This window comes from Staurois parvus, unplaced genomic scaffold (assembly GCF_062004578.1).
Source record: "Staurois parvus isolate SC_StPar_1 unplaced genomic scaffold, SC_StPar_1.0 ptg000172l, whole genome shotgun sequence".
Taxonomy (NCBI): domain Eukaryota; kingdom Metazoa; phylum Chordata; class Amphibia; order Anura; family Ranidae; genus Staurois; species Staurois parvus.
Genome location: NW_028317968.1, coordinates 4108992 through 4128736, shown reverse-complemented (window position 1 = coordinate 4128736; position 19745 = coordinate 4108992). Strand labels below are relative to the sequence as shown.

Here is a 19745-nt window from a genome sequence, read left to right as displayed (position 1 = left end):
CTGTGCATAGTCAGTGCACATAACCACTACTAACATGTACTGCTTTTTCAAAGAAATGCTCAGGGAGGATGTTACAAGGAGGCAGAAAAACACAGTAAAAAAACAATTTCATGAAAATAGATTGCAGGGCCCATAAAGTAGTGGCTGTGTATAGACTATTCATGGAGAATAAGGATATTGCTTATTGTCACTTTCAAGAACATATGATAATACATTAAATAGCTTACCACTAAAAGCTAAACAATGTGACCAAAAAAGAAAATATTTGGGAGACCTCTGCACTGTATGTAAAGTGTATTGTAATCCCTGTGCTCACCCCTATAGTGTAGTTAATCAGCTACTGCAGAGAGTGAACAACTATACAGAATATATAAAATGGTGCAGAGATGGCCTCCATTATTTTTCAAGTTTACTGGGCCAAAACCGTTCACAGATGGTAACATATCACCTAAGGCACATGTGTCAAACACAAGGCCTGCAGGCTGAATCTGGCCCACCAGGCCATTGCACATGGCCCTCACACCTCTCTGGCAGCTTGGAACCCCCCCTTATCTCTGCCCCCCACATTGTCTCAGCAGTTGGCAGCATGGAGAAGGACAGAACTGCTTTGCCAGATCCTGCAGTTCTCTGTGCAGCCACAGAGAGGCATACCTCTGCCTCCCACTGACCCAGCAGTTGGCAGCAGAGAGGAGGACAAAACTCTTCCTACAGATCCTGCACTTCTCTGTGCAGCCACAGCACCCCCTAATTTCCACTTTGGTCTGAGCGCCCTTGTGCCTCCCCTGGTCTCACCATTCAGCAGACTCTGGCAGATGACTCCAGCCCTCCTTTGGTCCTCCTCTAGACCCTGCACTTTCTACTTCCCAGTTCTACCCCCAGCTTCTTCCTGGCAGAAGCACAAGGTAAGAGGGGTGCACTGTAATGCAAGGAAGGGTGGGGGACTCTTGACTTCTGATGGTGGGAGGGGGATCTTGACATCTGATGTAGGAAGGGGCGGGGTGCTTTGGACATCCTGGGGTTGATTTACTAAAGTCAAATGGACTGTGCACTTTGCAAGTGCAGTTGGACTGTGCACTTTGCAAGTGCAGTTGCACTCTGCAAGTGCAGTTGCTCCAGAGCTTAGTAAATGAGGGGAAGCTCTGCTGACTTCCATCATCCAATCATGTACAAGTGAAAATTCTTTGTAAATTGAAGCTTTATCTCATTTACTAAGCTCTGGAGCAACTGCATTTGCAGATGGCCACTGCTCGTGCAAAGTGTCTATTTGCTTTTAGTTAATCTTACAGATGCAACCGGCCCTTTGAGGGCAACCATAGTGCTGATGCGGCCCGTGATGAAATTGAGTTTGACACCCCTGACCTAAGGTAACCAACAGCACTCCATCTCTGCAACATTATATCAATTCTGTATAGAAATTCACGATCACTTCTTGGCCATTTGGCTAAGATCAAGTGTAACTTTAGCCTGTAGGGGTGTCCCTGCTTCCAGCTAGGACGTTGAGAACCACTTGTTTCTATCCAAGCCCTTTGGTCCTTGTGTGGTACCCTCTGCTTGGCCTTGCAGGATCGTGGATTCAGTTTGGCTTCACCTGCTTTCTGCTATTGGGTTAGAGGCTTAGCCCCCACAGGGAACGAGTTTGCGCTCTTCCCTCCTCCCCCACTCTGCGTTATTACCTTTTGGGTGGTAGACGCTAAAAGGCCTTTTTAAAGGCTCTAAAAGAGTGAAGACACCGGGGAACAAGAAGGAAGCCGCCGAAGAACCTCTGAAGCACTTTTTATCAAGCTGCTCGATGACAATGGGGAAGAACAAAGCCAAGAAGAACTTAGCTCCCGCCACTTCTTCTGAGACTCCAGGTCAGGTCCCCTCAACCTCCATTGCCCTCCCCCCCTCCAACTGGCGCTGGCCCGTCGGGATCAGCAAAGCCAAACCTGCCTGTTGAAGGGCTCCCCACCCTGGAGCCTTGGATGAAGCAGACAGTGGTGCTTAAGCTGAAGGAGGTGGACGGTGACCACAGAGATCTTCAGGAAGGAAATGATGCTCGATCAGGAGCTCAGCAAGGTGAAGGCGCTGTCCATGCAAACCTTCATGAAAGGTATTTTCTACATAACTTTCGTGTCGTTACAGGTCTGCAGAAGGTATTGGGAGACGGTTAAGTCCTATGGGCCAGAATCCCCTTTCCGCAACTTTGTTGTAAACTCTCCCATTCAACGGGATGAAAAGAGGGTGACCATGAGGAGCCCCCATATCCCAAGAAGAGACATAGCCACCTACCTCCAGAGTTTCTGCAATGTAATGAAGGACCCAGTCCAGATCCTCGATGCAAATGGCTTCTGGACCGGTAAGTGGACTGTGTTTTGCAGGTTGAGGAGAGACTCATCCGCAGGTGACCTCCAGCACCTGCAGCCCAGCTTATCCCTGGGAGCCACCGCAGGAAGCCTCCACTACGTGGACCAGCCCCACACCTGCTGCAGGTGTGGCCAGCATGGTCACAAAGGTAAGGATTGCAGTGAGCTTTCTCGCAGGTACTGCCAGATTGCAGGCCACAAGATCAAGGCTTGCCCGAGGTCCAAGGCCCACAACCTCTGCGGATTGGTGAAGAATGTCCACAAGGACTGCCCCAGAGAAGCAGAACTTACACTGGAGCCCTGATCCAGGGCAAAAGACTTACCAGCGCTGGAAAGCTGCTGAAGGAGCCCCGGAAGGCCACTGGTACCCTTCCCTCCAGCCCATTACTCCCCCCCCCCCCATGGTGCTGTCGGATTCTGTCCCAGCTCTCACCCTCAACTCCCTCCCTACCCCCTCTCTCCCTGCCCTCTCCCTTCCCACCCCTCCTACCTCCCAGACCCCCTAGACCTGTCCTCCCACGAGAACTTCCCTGCCGCTTCCACCCCCACCAGTGGTCTTGCAGTGGGGAGCTGGAAGCAGAAGAAGGAGCAGGCCAGCCCGGTGGTGGAGGACACCTCCACCACCACCAAGCGGCCTGTGACACTGCTGGATTGGAACCAGTGGTGGAGGACCTTGAGACTGTAGAGGGGGAGGAGGAAGAGGTCATGATCCAACCAAAGCCAGACCTCTCCGCCAACCTTAAAGAGGTCCTCGATGATGTCCTCCATCAGTACAGACTGGACCAGGACACCGGTCAAGCTATGGAGGCAGCGGAGGGTTCCCCCCTCCAGGGGAGTTAAGTACAGCCCGTGCTAACTAGCCCCTTCATCTCCTTTACATGATGGCTGAGATCTCTATCTTTTCCACTAATGTGAGGAGCATCAAGGATGCGTCTAGGAGGCAGGCTGTGCTGACTTTTCTTTCCTCCCAGAGGAGTGACGTCTACATGCTTCAGGAGTGCGCCCTGCCATTCTTGTCAGGGGTGATCGTCTCCTGGTTGACTCTGTCCACAAGCTCGTCTGTAACTGACTCTTGGTCATAGATGGTTTGCGGGCGGGAGAGCCAATTAGGATCATCAACATGCATGCCCCCCCCGAGAGAACAGTTTGCGGCTGGACCTTTTCCAGACCCTGGGGGCCAAACTCATCACCACCAGAACAGTAGTGATCGGCAGTGATTTTAACTGTCCGATTGAGGAGGACGGGTGCAGCTCCAGCATGTACGCTAAACTGGATGCCACTTCTAGGTTGCTCTGGAAGATGATTGTGCAGGCCTCCTTTCAGGATGGCATGGGACCTGTGGGGCATAGCTCCGTGAACTATTCATGGAGCCGCCCCGATGGATCTGTGCGTTTCAGGATTAACTTCGTGCTCAGCATCAGGGCAGTCAGGCATCTCCAGGGTCCCCTGCTTTTTCTCTGACCACAGAGCCAATCACTTCCAGGGTGACTTGGGCAAAGTGTTTGACCCTGGCCAAGGCTCCTGGAAACTGAATTGCACCCTGCTGGAAAATGGGGAACTGCTGGAGGAATTCAGGGAGGCCTACAGCACCTGGCAGGAGAGGAGCCTCTTTGAAAAGGTAAATGACTGGTGGGAGTTTGTGAAAGTTAAGCTGCACAGCTTCTTTCAGGCAAGGGGATGCCAGCAAGTGTGTGCCAGGAGGAGGGAACTCAAGAGACTGCAGCGTCAGTTGCAGTCCCTGCAGGACCTTCAACATTGTGGCTGGGACATGAGGCAGGACCTGGAGGACACCAAGAAGCACTTGAAAGGACACTTTGAGGAAGAATCCAAGCACATTGTCTTCCATGCCAAGGTGGGGAATCTGGAGAAAGGTGAGAAGTGTATTTCTTTCTTTTTCAGGAAACTTCTCACAGGACACACACCCTTGTCACAGCTGCATGACGAGACTGGAACACTCCAGAAGGGGAAGGTGGTCATGATGCCAGTGCTCAGCGACTACTACACTGACCTCTACTCCCCTAAAGACATGGACAAGACATCGGCCATCAGTGGGACGATGTTCTGTGCTGATCAGCACTCCATCGACTTGCTCATCTAGACCTGTGAGGACTTTGGCCAAGCTTCAGGCGCAAAAGTCAACTGTGGGAAGTCAGAAGTCATGCTCTTTGGAAAGTGGTTCCTGCCTTCTTCTGCATCCATCCCTTTCAGCGTCAAGACGGCTTCATCAGAATTCTGGGAGGCCGGTTTGGAGCTGAGGGCACAGCCTGAAAAGCTGGGAGGAGAGACTGTCTAAAATGCAGCAATAATTTGGACTTTGGAGCCTCAGAGAACTTACCATTGAAGGGAAGACACTGGTACTCCGCAGCGAGATTCTCCCTGTGTTGCAGTACCTAGCCTAGGCCTGGACCCCACAGGTCAACAACTGCAAGGCCAGCACCAGGGCGGTGTTTTATTTTATCTGGGGCTCCAAGATGGACAGAGTCAAGTGGGCAGTCATGCTCAAGGAGCCCCTCAAAGAGCATGCCCGACATCGCCACTCAACTGAGGGTGTTGCTTGCCCGCAACTGCATCCACAGGAATTTGCTGAACCGAACAATGGACTCTGGTGGAAACTCCAGATCACTTTTTCTCCTTTTGCCCCTCTGGAGTTCCCTCGGATGGGAAAAATGGAACAGTTCCATCCCCTACAATTGGGACTCTCCTTGGTATTACTTGGACACCTTTAAGTATATCAAGGAGCAGGGGCTACATGGAGTCAAGCCTGACTTGTGGAAGCCAAAGACTACAAGCTGATAAGAGCCAAGGACATTGTGGAGTCTGTTCCAGGCCTGCCTTCAACCACATGCAAGGTGGTCTGGAGGAATGTTTCTTCAAAGAGACTCACCAACAGGCACAAGGGCCTGGCATGGATGGCAATCCAACGGGGGTTGCCACTCAAGACATGTATGCATGCCAGGAACCTGAGCAGATACAGGCACTGCTCTTTTTGCAACATCGAGGAGGAAACTGCTCTGCACGTCTGCACGTTTTCTAGGAATGCCCCTTTGCTCAGGACCTGTTGTGGGCCTTGGAACCAGAACTCAAGGACTTTGTGCCACAGGCAGCCATCACACACTTTGGTGTGCTGAACTGACTTTTCTGTGATACTTTTGCTCAAGAGGACATGGCGCCTGTTGCTTCAAGGACGCTGTATGGTGCAACAGGAAGTGCCTCATCCACCAGCGGGAGAGGATGTCCATTGAGGACTGTCACAGATTGGTCCACAGTCTGCTCAGAGACTATAACTTGATGGAATTCAAGAAGGAAGAGGACATCTGAAGATTCCCCCTTCCCCCACTCTCCCTTGTGTGTCTTTGTTCTTTCAATAAAGCTTCAGCCTGTGAACTTTTTTTTTCCCTCCCTCAGCCCTCTTTCCTACCCCCCATCCCGCCCATTGCTCATTGAATTTATTAGTTTATTGGTAATGTTTGAAACATTTTCTTTTTGCATGCTATGGTTTATGCTGCGGCACCATGTAGGACGTGTGGGACAGGGGTTTAACCTAGGCACTGCACGTTTGACATCGTGCCTCTAGGTACTCTTAGGGGGCCACAAAACAGTTTTCAGGGTAAGCAGCGTCATGCATGACGTGATTGTTCGGGGAACTATTTTTCTTCGCACGTCCCATTAGGCATCATACTGCTGGGTGAATGTATTTATTTATTTATTACAGGTACTTATATAGCACCATCAATTTACACAGCGCTATATAATATATATATATATATATATATATATATATATATATATATATATATATATATATTACATTCCCATCAGTCCCTAACCCTCAAGGGGCATACAATCTAAGGTTTCTAACTCACATTCATACATACTAGGGCCAATTTAGACAGAAGCCAATTAACCTACCCACCATGTCTTTGGAGTGTGGGAGGAAACCCACACAGTCATAGGGAGAACATGCAAACTCCAGGCAGGTGGTGCCGTGGTTGGGATTCGAACCAGTGACCCTAGTACTGCCAGGTGGAAGTGCTAACCACTTAGCCACTGTGCTACCTATTTATTATATTTATTGTATGATTGAGACTGTATTGTTATGTGGTGTATTTATGTGCTGCGTCATAGTACAGGGTAGAATGTACCCCGATTAAGTATCTTGTTTTTTATATACTTATATAAAAATAAAGTATATTTTTTTCAAAACAAAAAAAATTCACGTTCTAGTAGCTGATTCATTACACTGTTGGTGGTGAGCACAGAAATCTCTATAAACTTTGTACACAGGGCACGGTCTCCATCATATTAATTATTCTTTTGGTCAAATGTCCTTAGCCTGTAGTATTAGGCTGTTTGTCTATTGATAAAATGTTCTTTAACTATTCTGGTCAAATGTTCTTAAGCTTTCTTCTCTTAGGATTGAATGTTAGGACTCTGTATATTTGCCCTGCAAAAGGAAACAAATATAATCTGACAAACGTTAGGGGTATTATTTGTGACTTTTACCCGAATGCTGAAACATTCACAAAGCAACTAGTCCCCAAAGTCTTCAGGAACATTGAATTGCCTAACTGTTCAACCTGGATGTCTAGGGAGCCTTGATCTACATTATCTATGGTCAGCTCTGAGGACCAATAGTAAGAATATGCAGAGACTTTCAGTTACCACTACCAGTTCACATCTACAGTTGTGTTCAAAATAATAGCAGTGTGTTGAAAAAAGTGAATATAGCTCAAAATCCTTCTAATAGCTTTTATTTCCATACACACAAATGCATTGGGAACACTACACATTCTATTCCAAATCAAAACATGAAGAAAAATAGATCAAATTTGTGTTGTTCCTCTAAAAAAATTGAAGAAAAGTGAATATTAGACTGTTCAAAAAAATAGCAGAGTTTGTATTCTTCTTTACAAACTCAAACATTCACTATATAAACTGAAAAATGTTTGAAGATTTTGCTTTCCTTTGAATCACTTAATTAATATTTAGTTGTATAAGCACTGTTTCTGAGAACTGCTGTACATCTGTGTTGCATGGAGTCAACCAACTTCTGGCATCTGTGAACAGGTATTCCAGCCCAGGATGATTGGACTACATTCCACAGTTCCTCTCTATTTCTTGGTTTTGCCTCAGAAACTGCATTTTTGATGTCACCCCACAAGTTTTCTATTGGATTAAGAACCGGGGATTGGGCTGGCCACTCCATAACGTCAATCTTGTTGGTCTGGAATCAAGATGTTGCCCGTTTACTGGTGTGTTTGGGTTCGTTGTCTTGTTGGAACACCCATTTCAAGGGCATTTCCTCTTCAAGTATTCTGATGTATTCAAACTGATCCATGATCCCTGGTATGCGATAATTAGGCCCAGCACCGTAGTATGAGAAACATCCCCATATCATGATGCTTGCACAACCATGCTTCACTGTCTTCACAGTGTACTGTGGCTTGAATTCAGTGTTTGGGGGTCGTCTGACAAACTGTCTCCGGCCACTAGACCCAAAAAGAACAATCTTACTTTCATCAGTCCACAAAATGTTGCGCCATTTCTCTTTAGGCCAGTCAATATGCTCTTTGGCAAATTGTAACCTCTTCAGCACATGCCAACAGTGGGACTTTGCGGGGGCTTCTTGCAGATAGCTTGGCTTCACATAGGTGTCTTCTAATTGTAACAGTACTCACAGGTAACTTTAGACCTTCTTTGATCTTCCTGGAGCTGATTGTTGGCTGAGTCCTTGTCATTTTGGCTATTCTTCTATCCATTTGAATGGTAGTTTTTCACTTTCTTCCACGTCTTTCAGGTTTTGGTTGCCATTTTAAAGCATTTGCGATCATTTTAGCTGAGCAGCCTATCATTTTCTGCACTTCTTTATATGTTTTCCCCTCTCCAATCAACTTTTTAATCAAGGTACGCTGTTCTTCTGAACAATGTCTGGAACAACCCATTTTCCTCAGAATTTCAGAGAGAAATGCACTGTAACCAGCGTGTACAACATTTGCTGCCTTCCTTCCTTAAATAAGGGCAATAATTGGCACCTGTTTTTCAAAGAATGAATGACCTCACTAATAGAACTCCACACTGCTATTATTTTGAACATGCCCCTTTCAATTAGTGATTCAATTACACAGAATCAGCAGCATGCATGTCATGACTGTTGGGTCTGTTGGATTTCTATTACTCTACTACACCTGCTAGTAAATTATTTGCCATGTAGAAATATCATTTCTACCAAAAACAGTGATTGGTCAGGTTAGTGATGTCTGACTGTTATTATTTTGAACACAACTGTATGTGCATGAGTGGCCATTGTGAGTTGTTTTCAATCTGAAAGCTTTCAGGGCAGTTATGGCATGGCAAAATGTGATTTATATTTGCACCAAGTATAATGACTTAAACAGAGGCTCCAGTACTTTCTTGCACATGGAGGCTTGCAAAGATACACAGGTGCTCCAGAAGGTAGCATGCAACTAAAATGAATGTTACCTGAATAATTTGTTTTATGGTTGGGGTGTTTGTGATGTATATTGTCCCATTCTGAGAAAGCCTAAGGCAGGTCTCTTTTGAAGCCACAGTAGAAGACACATAGACTGGACCACCTATGAAGCAATTTGTAGCAGAAATCAATTTAACATAAGTCCATTGAAAGCTGGCATAGGCACATTGTTTGGTGTTATTGTGTTGTTAACTAACCTGAAAGAAGATCCCCAGCTGAGCCATTGCATACACTGCCTGGGGCAAGTTCTTGAATCACCTGGGGCAAGCACAAGGGTGTAAGAGAAGACTTGAACCAGACTGGCTGTGAGAGATGGATCAAGGCAAAATTGTTGTATATGGGTGCAGCAGTGAAGTTAGGGTGTTGGATAATCTTGGCTACAGTTTGAGAAGAATTTCCAGATCCCAAGGTGACACTCAGCAAAGAGGTATCTCTGAAAAGACACATTTAGACTTATTACACATTATTTCTTAAAGTCTAAAATGAAGTGAAGTAACCCACATTCACTTCAATTGCTAATTTCCCTGTGCATTAAAGCTGAGGTTTAGTGGGGAAAAAAAGCCCAGAGAGGTACTTACTGTGAGTGAAGTGTGTCCCATGTGTTCGGTTGAAATTTGAAGTGGTCTTCTGGTGCTGAGCGGTTTATGTGAGCGGCTGCATCTGTGACAGGCATTCATCTAGTTCTGATGATGGCCACCCTTTCCTCCCCCAAGCTCCATTCATAGAAGCTGTACTATTGATTCCCACAATAAAAATATCTTTAGGCTTATCAACCCTCCATAAATTACTGCTAGTCTAGGGCATGTCTGGTGCATATAGGTCCACCATCTTTAACTTTAATGCATGTTTTCAGCACACAAGTACCTACCTGTTTAGGACACAGTTAGCAGAGCTGAGAACCCAGAAAGCAGTTAATAAACTGCCTGTGCATACTGCAGTCCCATCTACTTTTATAATGACCTCCCAGGGCGAAGGCTGTGCTACATTCCAAAACTGTGGGCATGGTGCCACCCCTGAAAGATAAAAAATAGCAAATGAATTTACAGGAAAAAGAAGAGAAGGGCAACCAACACAATTACTTTTTCACATTTTGCTGTAGAGTTAAACCTGCAAACAGTTATTCTTGCTAGCTACAGGGGAGGAGAAAGCAGACAAAAGAAGAGTACAAGAGGGTTGGTTTTTCCCCATGTTAAGTTTCTGTTAAAAAAAAAATAGAATTTAACTGCACCCTATTATATTCAAAAGTATAAAATTGTGCCTAGAGATACACTTTAAGTGATGTGTCAGGCCGGTAATCAGGTGTCATGGAGGGATGGGTGCCTCTACTGGTCAGATTCTGGTTTCTGCATAGGGCTATTTTGCAATTTATTGGAAAAACCCTTTTTTGCTAGAAATTTACTTGCAACCCCCAAACATTATATAATTATTATCATATTTTTTTAAGCCACTCAAAACACTTGTACATTACAGGGAATTGCTGACCTTACAGGGCCAGATCTAGCCAGTTTGATATGGGGGTGCAGTATAAAAAATGTCAGGGGGCAGAGGATAGGAGGTCAGCAGGGCAGTGCACAAAAACAGGAATCAGTAGTGGAGTGTACTGGGGGTCAGCAGGGCAGAGGACAGGAATTATCAGAGCAAAGGGCTGGGATCCGCAGCTTGTAGGGCAGTGTACAGGGGGTCAGCAGGGCAGAGGACAGGTGGTCAGCAGGGCAGAGGACAGGTGGTCAGCAGGGCAGAGGACAGAGGTCAGTATGGTAGTGTATTGCAGGGGCCAGCAGTTTGTAGGCCAGTGTACAGGAGGGCAGAGGATGGTCAGTCAGCAGGAGAGTGCACAGGGGTCAGCAGTGCACAGGACATATGTTTTTAAAGGCGAACTTAGCCTCTAAACAGTATAAACAATATGTAAAACGTTGACAATATTCATTATGAGTAATCTGACTGGCTTTACAATAAAAAGTCAAAACAGGATGACAAAATGTGAGCAAGACTGGGATCATGAAAGACATGGGGCACCCTGGAAAAGAACACAGAAATAAATTTTGTTGGTGTTCAGTGGGGTGGTCTTTAACCACTTGCCTAGCAGGCACTTATACCCCCTTCCTTACCAGGCCAATTTTCAGCTTTCAGCGCTGCCGCACTTTGATTGACAATTGCGCAGTCATGCAACATTGTACCCATATGAAATTTTGATCATTTTTTTCTCACAAATAGAGCTTTTTTTTGGTGGTAATTGCCACTGGGTACTTTACTTTTTGCGCTATAAATAAAAAAAGTGCAAAAAATTTGAAAAAAAAAACAATTTTTTCTTTGTTTCTATTATAAAATTTTTCAAACAGGTATTTTTTCTCCTTCACTGATGTGCGTTGATGAGGCAGTACTGATGGGCACTAATAGGCAGCACTAAAGGGCACTGATAGGCAGTACTAATGAGGTGGCACGGATAGGCGGCACTGATAGACAGCACTAATGAGGTGTCACGGATAGGCGGCACTAATATGCAGCACTGATAGGCGGCACTGATAGGTGACACTGATGATGGGTACTGATAGACGGCACTGACTGGCATCACTGCTGGGCACTGACTGGTGGCACTGACTGGCACAACCCCTGGGCACTGACTGGTGGCACTGACTGGCAGCACTGCTGGGCTGCACTGGTGGGCAGCACTGGTGGGTGGGCACAGGTGGGTGGCACTGGTGGGCACAGGTGGGTGGGCACAGGTGGGTGGCACTTCTGGGCACAGGTAGGTGGCACTTCTGGGCACAGATGTGTGACACTGCAGAGTGGCACAGGTGGGTGCACTGCTGGGCACAGGTGGGTGATCTGCTGGGCACAGGTGGGCGGAGCTAGTGGGCGCACTGCTGGGCACAGGTGGGCGGAACTTGTGGGTGGCACTGCTGGGCACCGATCATCAGGGCACTGATCATCAGTGTCCTGATGATCGGTGCCGATCCCCGCTGTGACAACTGCCAGTTCTCGGCAGTACTTTCCTCACGATCTGACAGCGTGAGGAAAGTGCAGCCGAGAACCGGCACTTGCATTTCCCTGTGATCAGCGTGTCATTGCACACCGCTGATCACGTGGTAAAAGGCCGCTGGGATCGGCCTTTTACCACATCACGTGATCAGCTGTGTCCGTAGGACACAGCGATCACGGAGATCGCCGGGTGCGCGCCCCCTGGGGCGCGCAGGAGAGCGCGTTCTGGGGGGACGTCCACCCAGAACTGGCCGGCCGCAGTGAAGCCGTCATTCGGCTATCTGCGGTCGGCAACTAGTTAAGGGGGATTGAACAAAATCTGTGCCTGCTGTATAAAATGCACATTTATACCACACTCCTCATACCCACAAAATACTAAATACTGTGCCACAACTAACAGTCTCAAAGACACAAATAAATCTCATGACAAAGGAACATTTATTTTTTAATTAATGGTTTCCATTCCACATGTTTTATGCACACAAATAGGATATTTTTGCGCTACTGTTGGCACGACATAAATCCTGTTAAATATGTTTAGAGAAAAGAACTTTGCAAAGTAGATCTCATTGAATCATATCCAAACAGTAAAGAAAACAAAAATTATATAATTAAAGTATGAGCAGATATTCCAATTCTGACTTTAACTTCATTCTCAAACCACTCAGCATGTGATCTCTCCCTCCTAAAAGAAGAGAAGAACAGTCATCTACAGTCAGTAACAGCTGCCAACAAACAGCATTACTAACTCACATCACGCTCAAGAGAGACCACTAATGCTCCTCATCGTGGTTGGTGAGTTTGTACACTTTAGAGCACATTCCAACAGTCAAAAACTATAGAAATGATCCCTGAAAGTATAGTCTTAATGGATACAATGCAACAACTGAGGCCAGCCCATAACAGCTGCTAATTCAGCTTATGGTGATCAACTCCACAATGAGCAATAACATCCATACACGTGTGCTTCTCAATGTACAGTATAGGGTAAATATATCATGAAGGCTTCAAATGTTATTCTGCATGAAAATATCTTTACAGTAAGAGTCAGTACAGCGCATATGTGTGAAAAAAAGGATAGAAATTTCATATGCGTACAGTGTTGCATTACCGTGCAATTGTTTGCCTCCTAAACCCCTGCAAAAAAATTAGGGGGTGGAGTGAGACTGGGAACAATGGATGTGAGGAGAAAAAGGGGGGGGGGGGGTGGGTAGGAGATGGGTGGAGAAGAGATGGAGTGAAAACTAGGGGATCCTGGTCTGCAGGGGCAGACTGACAAGTCATGGGGCCCCCAGGCAATAGGGGATCATGGGACCCCTGTGTCCTTGCCCAAACTCAAAAAAGCCTATGAAAAAGGTACCAGGGGCATCTCATGGGGCCCCCTACTGATCCCGGGCCCTCAGGCAGTGCCCGAGTTTCCAAATTGTCAGTCCGCCCCTGCTGGTCTGTATAGGGCTAAAAAAAAGGGGGGAGGATTTGTGTTAGCAAGAGAGAAGGGGGAGGAGAGGAGAATAGATGAGAATCAAGGGGACTGGAGAGGGATGGTCAAGGATGGATATGGGGAATACTGCCAGCTGGTAAGGAATAGCCACAGTATGATAAATGCAAATAGGCTAGCAGGGAGGGGAGAGGGTGAGATCTCCATTGGGAAGTAGAAAATGTTGGGGGGATCCTGGGACACACACCTGTGTGAAGGACAATGCCTTCAGAGAACAAGCAGATGAAGTGGGAAGGGGAGGGAGTGAAGGTGAACTGGAGGGATTATTGTCCAGAAACTGTCATCAAAAATAGTATTCTGGCTGGCTGTGGGGAAGAGGGCTAGATGCTGCAAATAAACTGGCTCAGAGAAGGAAGTGAGGCTTTAGAAAGATCAGAGAGAGACAGAGATGAATGGAAGTGTGTGAGGATGGAAGGGAGCAGGACAGGACAGTGGCTGAGGTGGAAAGGAGGATGCCAGGAAGGGAGGGAGCGATAAAGACAGCTTAAGATGGGATAATGGATCTCACCTGTAATAAAATAGCCAGCCACAGTGAAGGAAACTGGGAGGAGAAAACCGCAAGGGACCCTGGGCAGAGGAGCAATGTAATCTGGAGCAGCCTGAAAGGAGGAGGCAGGGGGAGGTGGAGGTTGCCAGTGCTCTGACCTTGGCTGATATCGGAACTGCACCTTGCACACTGCACTGGCGCCTGGATTGAAACTGTGTCCACTATAAGGGATGGTTGGCAACTCTCCTCGAAGGGGGTTCAGACCCCCTGCCCCACCCCTTATCTACACCCCTGGTGGCACAGCTGCGCAAAATCACGTATTTATATGTTATTTGCATTTCCGGGTAGGGGGCACATGCTGCCCTAACAGTGCTGCTATTGGCGGCTAGGGATGTCAATCACTGGGTCCTGGCTGGCAATTACCAGCGATCGCTGGGTAAAGCTGACAGGGGAGAGATCTGTGTGTAAATAACACAGGTCTCTCTCCTGTCAGTATGGACATGCTGCTTTGTATCTCTTTGCACAGCATGTCTTCCTAGTAAAACACAGCAAAGCACACTGTTAACCCTTTGATCACCCCAGATGTTAACCACTTCTTGCCCAGTGTCATTAGTACAGTGTCAGTGCTTTTTATTAGGACAGATCACTGTATTGGTGTCACTGGGAATGTCAGTGGCAGTCAGTTCCCACCCAGTGTCAGAATGCCTGCCACAGTCCCGATATAAGTGATCGCCGCTGTAACTAGTACAGTATAAAAAAATTTAAAATTCCTGTATATATACCGGGGCAGCACAGTGGCTAAATGGTTCGCACTTCTGCCTGGCAGCACTAGGGCCGCTGGTTCAAATCCCAGCCAAGGCACCACCTGCCTGGAGTTTGCATGTTCTCCCTGTGCCTGCATGGGTTTCCTTTGGGTACTCCAGTTTCCTTCCACACCCCAAAGACATGCTGGTACGTTAATTGACTGATGTCAAAATGAATATGAGTTAGGGACCTTAGATTGTACACCTCTTGGGGGTTAGGGACTGATGGGAATGTACAATATATGTAAAGTGCTGCATAAATTGATGGTGCTATATAAGTAAATGAAATAAAATAAATACTGCCATTTGTAGATGCTATAACTTTCATGCAAACCAATTGATTTTCATGTATTGGGATTTTTTTTCTAGCAAAGTGGCCTAAACTTATGAAGAAATTAGATTTTTTACATTTTTGTATTGGATATGTTTTATAGCAAAAAGTCAAAAATACAGTTTTTTTTTCAAAGTTGTTCTTTTTTTGTTTATAGCGCAAAAAATAAAAAGAAGCAGAAATGATCAAATAACATCAAAAGAAAGCTCTAGTTGTGGGGAAAAAAAGGACAAATTTCATTTATGTACAGTGTTGCATGGCCACACAATTTGTTAAAGTAATGCAACACCACATTGCAAAAAATTGCCTGCTCAGGAATGGGGGTAAAATTTCTGGAGGATAAGTAATTGAACACAAATGTTAAGTAACCTAAATGTTGCTCTCAAGATTTAAAAATATTTAGATTTAGAAAAGAATACAAAAATTGTATAATCATAGTATAAGTAGATATTTCAATTCTGATCTTTACATCATTTTCAAACCACTCAGCATGTGTTCTCTCCCTCTTTCTCTCCTTTAAGAAGAGAAGAACGGTCATCTACAGTCAGTAACAGCTGCCAACAAACAGCATTACTAACTCACATCGCGCTCAAGAGAGACCACTAATGCTCCTCATCGTGGTTGGTGAGTTTGTACACTTTAGAGCACATTCCAACAGTCAAGAACTATAGAAATGATCCCTGAAAGTATAGTCTTAATGGATACAATGTAACAACTGAGGCCAGCCCATAACAGCTACTAACTCAGCTTATGGTGATCAATTCCACAATGAGCAATAACATCCATACACGTGTGCTTCTCAATGTACTGTATAGGGTAAATATATCATGAAGGCTTCAAATGTTATTCTGCATGAAAATATCTTTATATTAAGAGTCAGTACAGCACGACAGTTCAGCATGTGATCAGCACTGCAATGCTGTGTGCAATTTGCATACACCCCTCCCACCAGCCAATCACACAGTAGAAGTTATCAGCTCAGCAGCAAGTACACTGTGTCTAAACAAGTGGAATGCGCTGCAAAGCAGAGAAGTAGAGTGGGTGGGACATGTTTGCTGCATTTACACTCTCATTATTGTGCTTAGTTCTGTACTAATTCGTGATTGGACTGTTTTGTTATGTAACGTATTTATGTGCTGCATTGCAGTACAAGGTAAAATGTACACAATAAAGTATGTGTTTTTTTTATATATTTTATATAAAAAGAAAGTATTTTTTTTTAACAAAAAAAACAACTTTCTATTTCGTTATGTAACGTTTTTATGTGCTGCATTGCAGTACAAGGTAGAATGTAAATGATAAAGTATTTGTTTTTCTATATATTTTATATCAAAATAAAGTATATTTTTTCAACAAAAAAAAACAACTTTTTATTTTGTTATGTACCGTATTTTTGTGCTGCATTGCAGTACAAGGTAGAATGTACACGATAAAGTTTTTGTTTTTTTATATATTTTATATAAAAATAAAGCATATTTTTTCAACAAAAAAAAAAAAACAACTTTCTATTTTGTTATGTAACGTATTTTTGTGCTGCATTGCAGTACAAGGTAGAATATACACGATAAAGTATTTGTTTTTTTATATATTTTATATCAAAATAAAGTATATTTTTTGAACAAAAAAACAACTTTCTATTTTGTTATCTAATGTATTAATCTGCTGCACTGCAGTACAAGGTAGAATGTACACAATAAAGTATTTGTTTTTTTTATACATTTTATATAAAAATAAAGTATATATTTTCAACAAAAAAAAACAACTTTCTATTTTGTTATGTAACGTATTTTTGTACTGCATTGCAGTACAAGGTTGAATGTACATGATAAAGTATTTGTTTTTTAATATATTTTATATAAAAATAAAGTATATTTTTTCAACAATAAATAAAAATTCCTAGATGGGATATAAATCAGAATAGACGAATTATCTATTACTTGCACAAAATTGTATATGAAAACAGGGACATAAGAATAAGAACTGCTGCCAGATCAAAGAGAATTAGTACACGGTGGCAGATGTGAAATTGTAAGTATTGGGGTGGGGGGAATATATATATATTAATATATATAATATATATATATATTACATTACACTATTATTATTATACAGGATTTATATTATTATTATTATACAGGATTTATATAGCGCGAACAGTTTGCTCAGCGCTTTACAATATAACGGGAGACAATACAGCAACAATACAGTTCAATACAAGAGGGATAGGAGGACCCTGATCCTGGGAGCTTACAATCTACATACTTGATGCTTTGATTCTTGCATTTGAATTGATTCACTAAGAGATAAATACCATATGAATAACGCATGCAATAACGGTATTTATCTCAAAAGTAGTCAATTCATTAACCACTTCCCGACCGGCCATTGTATATAAACGGCCGGACGGTGGCACTGCAGGGTCGGGTGGCCGTCTATAAACGGCCTCCCCGCACCCTGCTTGTGCGCGCTCCCTGGGAGCGCGCAGCACCGCGATCCGGTGCCCGCTGTGTCCTCCGGACACAGTGAAATACCGATCGTCGGACGGGACCTCTGTACGAGGTCCCGATCATGTGATCACTGATTGGCCAATCAGTGATCACATGCAAAGTAGTAAGCAAGATGTCACTTCTGACATCATTGCTTACTATGTGTGAAATCTGTGAATGATCACAGAGGTCACATGGTACAAGGCTATTCACAAAAGCCTTGTACCATGTGACAAGCTGTGACCAATCACAGTTCACTCTGTATTTCTCAATGAGTGCAGGAATGCACACAGAGAGAAAGAGAAATGATTGCTTTTACATCCTATATGGGTGTAAAAGCAATCAGTGTAAAAAAAAAATAAAAATCGTTATCACCCCTCACAAGTAGTACAGTGTCACCATGGTGACACTGTACTGCTAGGGTGACAGTATGTAAAAAAAAAATAAAAAAATAAAAAATAATAATATAAAAAAATAAAATAAAAATGTAAAAAAAAAGTTTAAAAATTATAATTTTTGCTTATAAACTAATTTGGATTTTTTTTTTTTTACTAAAAAGATAACGGAATAAATTTTGGCTAAGATTTATGATGAAATATTATTTATTTGCAAAATTTTATAAAAAAAACACTTTTTTTCAAAAATTTTGGACATTTCATTTACATAGCAAAAAAAAATACAAATCCCAGTGGTGAATAAATACCACCAAAATAAAGCTTTATCTATCTGAAAAAAATGGTAAAAAATTCATTTGGGTACAGTGTTGCATGACCGCGCAATTGTCATTCAAAGTGTGATAGCGCTAAAAGCTGAAAATTGCCCTGGTCAGGAAGGGGGTAAAAGTGTCCGGTCTGGAAGTGGTTAAAAAAGTTTGTTATTGAACAAAATGCATTCAAATGCACTTTTTGCAAAATTTAGCACTTAAATGTAGTGTTCTTTTTACATAATCTCATCGCAATTTTAACTGCGCTGTGTCCAGTTGTGTATTTAGGTTTTGTGCTGCCCTAGGCAACACAAAAAATATCCCCCCCCCCCACTGCCTGCAGATAGAGCCTGACACCAACCGACACCACCACCCCCAGCAAGAGAGAAAGACACTCACCTTCACAGTTCCAGACATCCCCTGGAATGAGAGTCAGGCTTTGCATACATCATCAAGCAGCCCACAGCCTCTCTTAGGTCCTACCTGGTCCCCATGCTGCATGTGTCCCTTCTTCCAGGGGAGCAGTGCTGTCCCTTAAAAAATGCCACCCTAGGCAAATGCCTTGTTTGCCTTGTGCTAAATACACCCCTGGCAGCATCAGAGAAAGATCATTCACAAGTTCAAGTCCAGGGATCAAGTTGGGTCTGGAGAAGCTCATGGGGGTGAGCCAGCAGGGATTTATTGGTAAACAGTCCAGTTACCCTATGGTGGTGTGAGTCTACATATCCTTCACTAGGAAGAGCCTGGAGGAATTTGGCACAAGGCAACTTGTGATCCTGCGGTTAAGTAAATATTTGACCCTCAGTTCTGCAGAAAAAGTGACTGTGTGTAGCTGAAGTGCAGGGGGAGGATGTGTGGCCATTAGTTTCCTTCCTCCCCTGAACCCAAGGGGTCTCTCTTCAGGAGAGCCCCTCACCCAGTACTTGGTCAGCTTCAGCTGACCATGACGAGAGGGGTCTACCAGACCTTTTGGCTATGTAGACCATGGTTGAACCTTATCTCTGTCAGAAGCCTTTCACCTGCGGTAAGGTCATACCCCTTCTGGAAGAAATACAGGCCACCTACAGCACAAGAGATCCTGTGGGACATTTAGCAGTCTGTGTAGCACAGTCAGCTGTTCTGTGAAATGCAGCCAGAAAAGAAGTCCTAAAGGTATTCAGATTTACAGTTCTGGGTACCCCATGGCCCCTTTACTTTATCCCAGTTCATCCCCCTCCCACAAAAAAAAAAAACCTTAAAAGAAACCTTAGACTGTTTTCTGAGCCAGTGGAAGTGTAAAAAAATGCTGTGTGTCTGCCTGTGTGTGCTCAAAGGGGGAAATAGGACCAAATTCACCAGTGGGACAAAAGCAGAGAAAAAAAAGAAAACCAAAGCAGCCACCACATCTAATGACTGGTAAGCTGCAATAGATGTTGCATTACATTTTTGGTTTTGGGTTTAATACAACTCTTAGATTGTAAGCTCCCAGGATCAGGCTCTCCTAACCCTCTTGTATTGAACTGTATTGTTGCTGTATTGTCTTCCTTTATATTTATAAAGCACTGAGCATACTGTTGTTGCTATATAAATCCTGTATTATAATAATAATAACTTTAAGGATTGGTAACCTACCATATATTAAAT

General features: G+C 44.2%; 1 protein-coding gene, 1 non-coding gene and 1 pseudogene across 2 annotated transcripts in view; all 3 read right to left on the bottom strand.

Annotated features, from left to right (window-relative positions):
* The window catches only part of LOC149462598 (transmembrane protease serine 11D-like), a 46321-nt gene that overhangs the window by 3194 nt on the left and 23382 nt on the right, over positions 1–19745 (bottom strand). The window contains exons 6-8 of the mRNA XM_089676592.1: positions 9704–9848; positions 9033–9268; positions 8826–8938 (exon numbers count right to left, since the gene is read on the bottom strand). Of these exons, the coding sequence (XP_089532718.1) occupies positions 8826–8938; positions 9033–9268; positions 9704–9848 (494 nt within the window). The remainder of the gene's footprint in view (positions 1–8825; positions 8939–9032; positions 9269–9703; positions 9849–19745) is intronic.
* Positions 12474–12681, bottom strand: LOC149462600 (small nucleolar RNA U3; annotated as a pseudogene).
* LOC149462599 (small nucleolar RNA U3) lies at positions 15414–15629 on the bottom strand. Its single transcript, XR_016312641.1, has one exon. It is a non-coding gene; the product is annotated as a small nucleolar RNA U3 (small nucleolar RNA).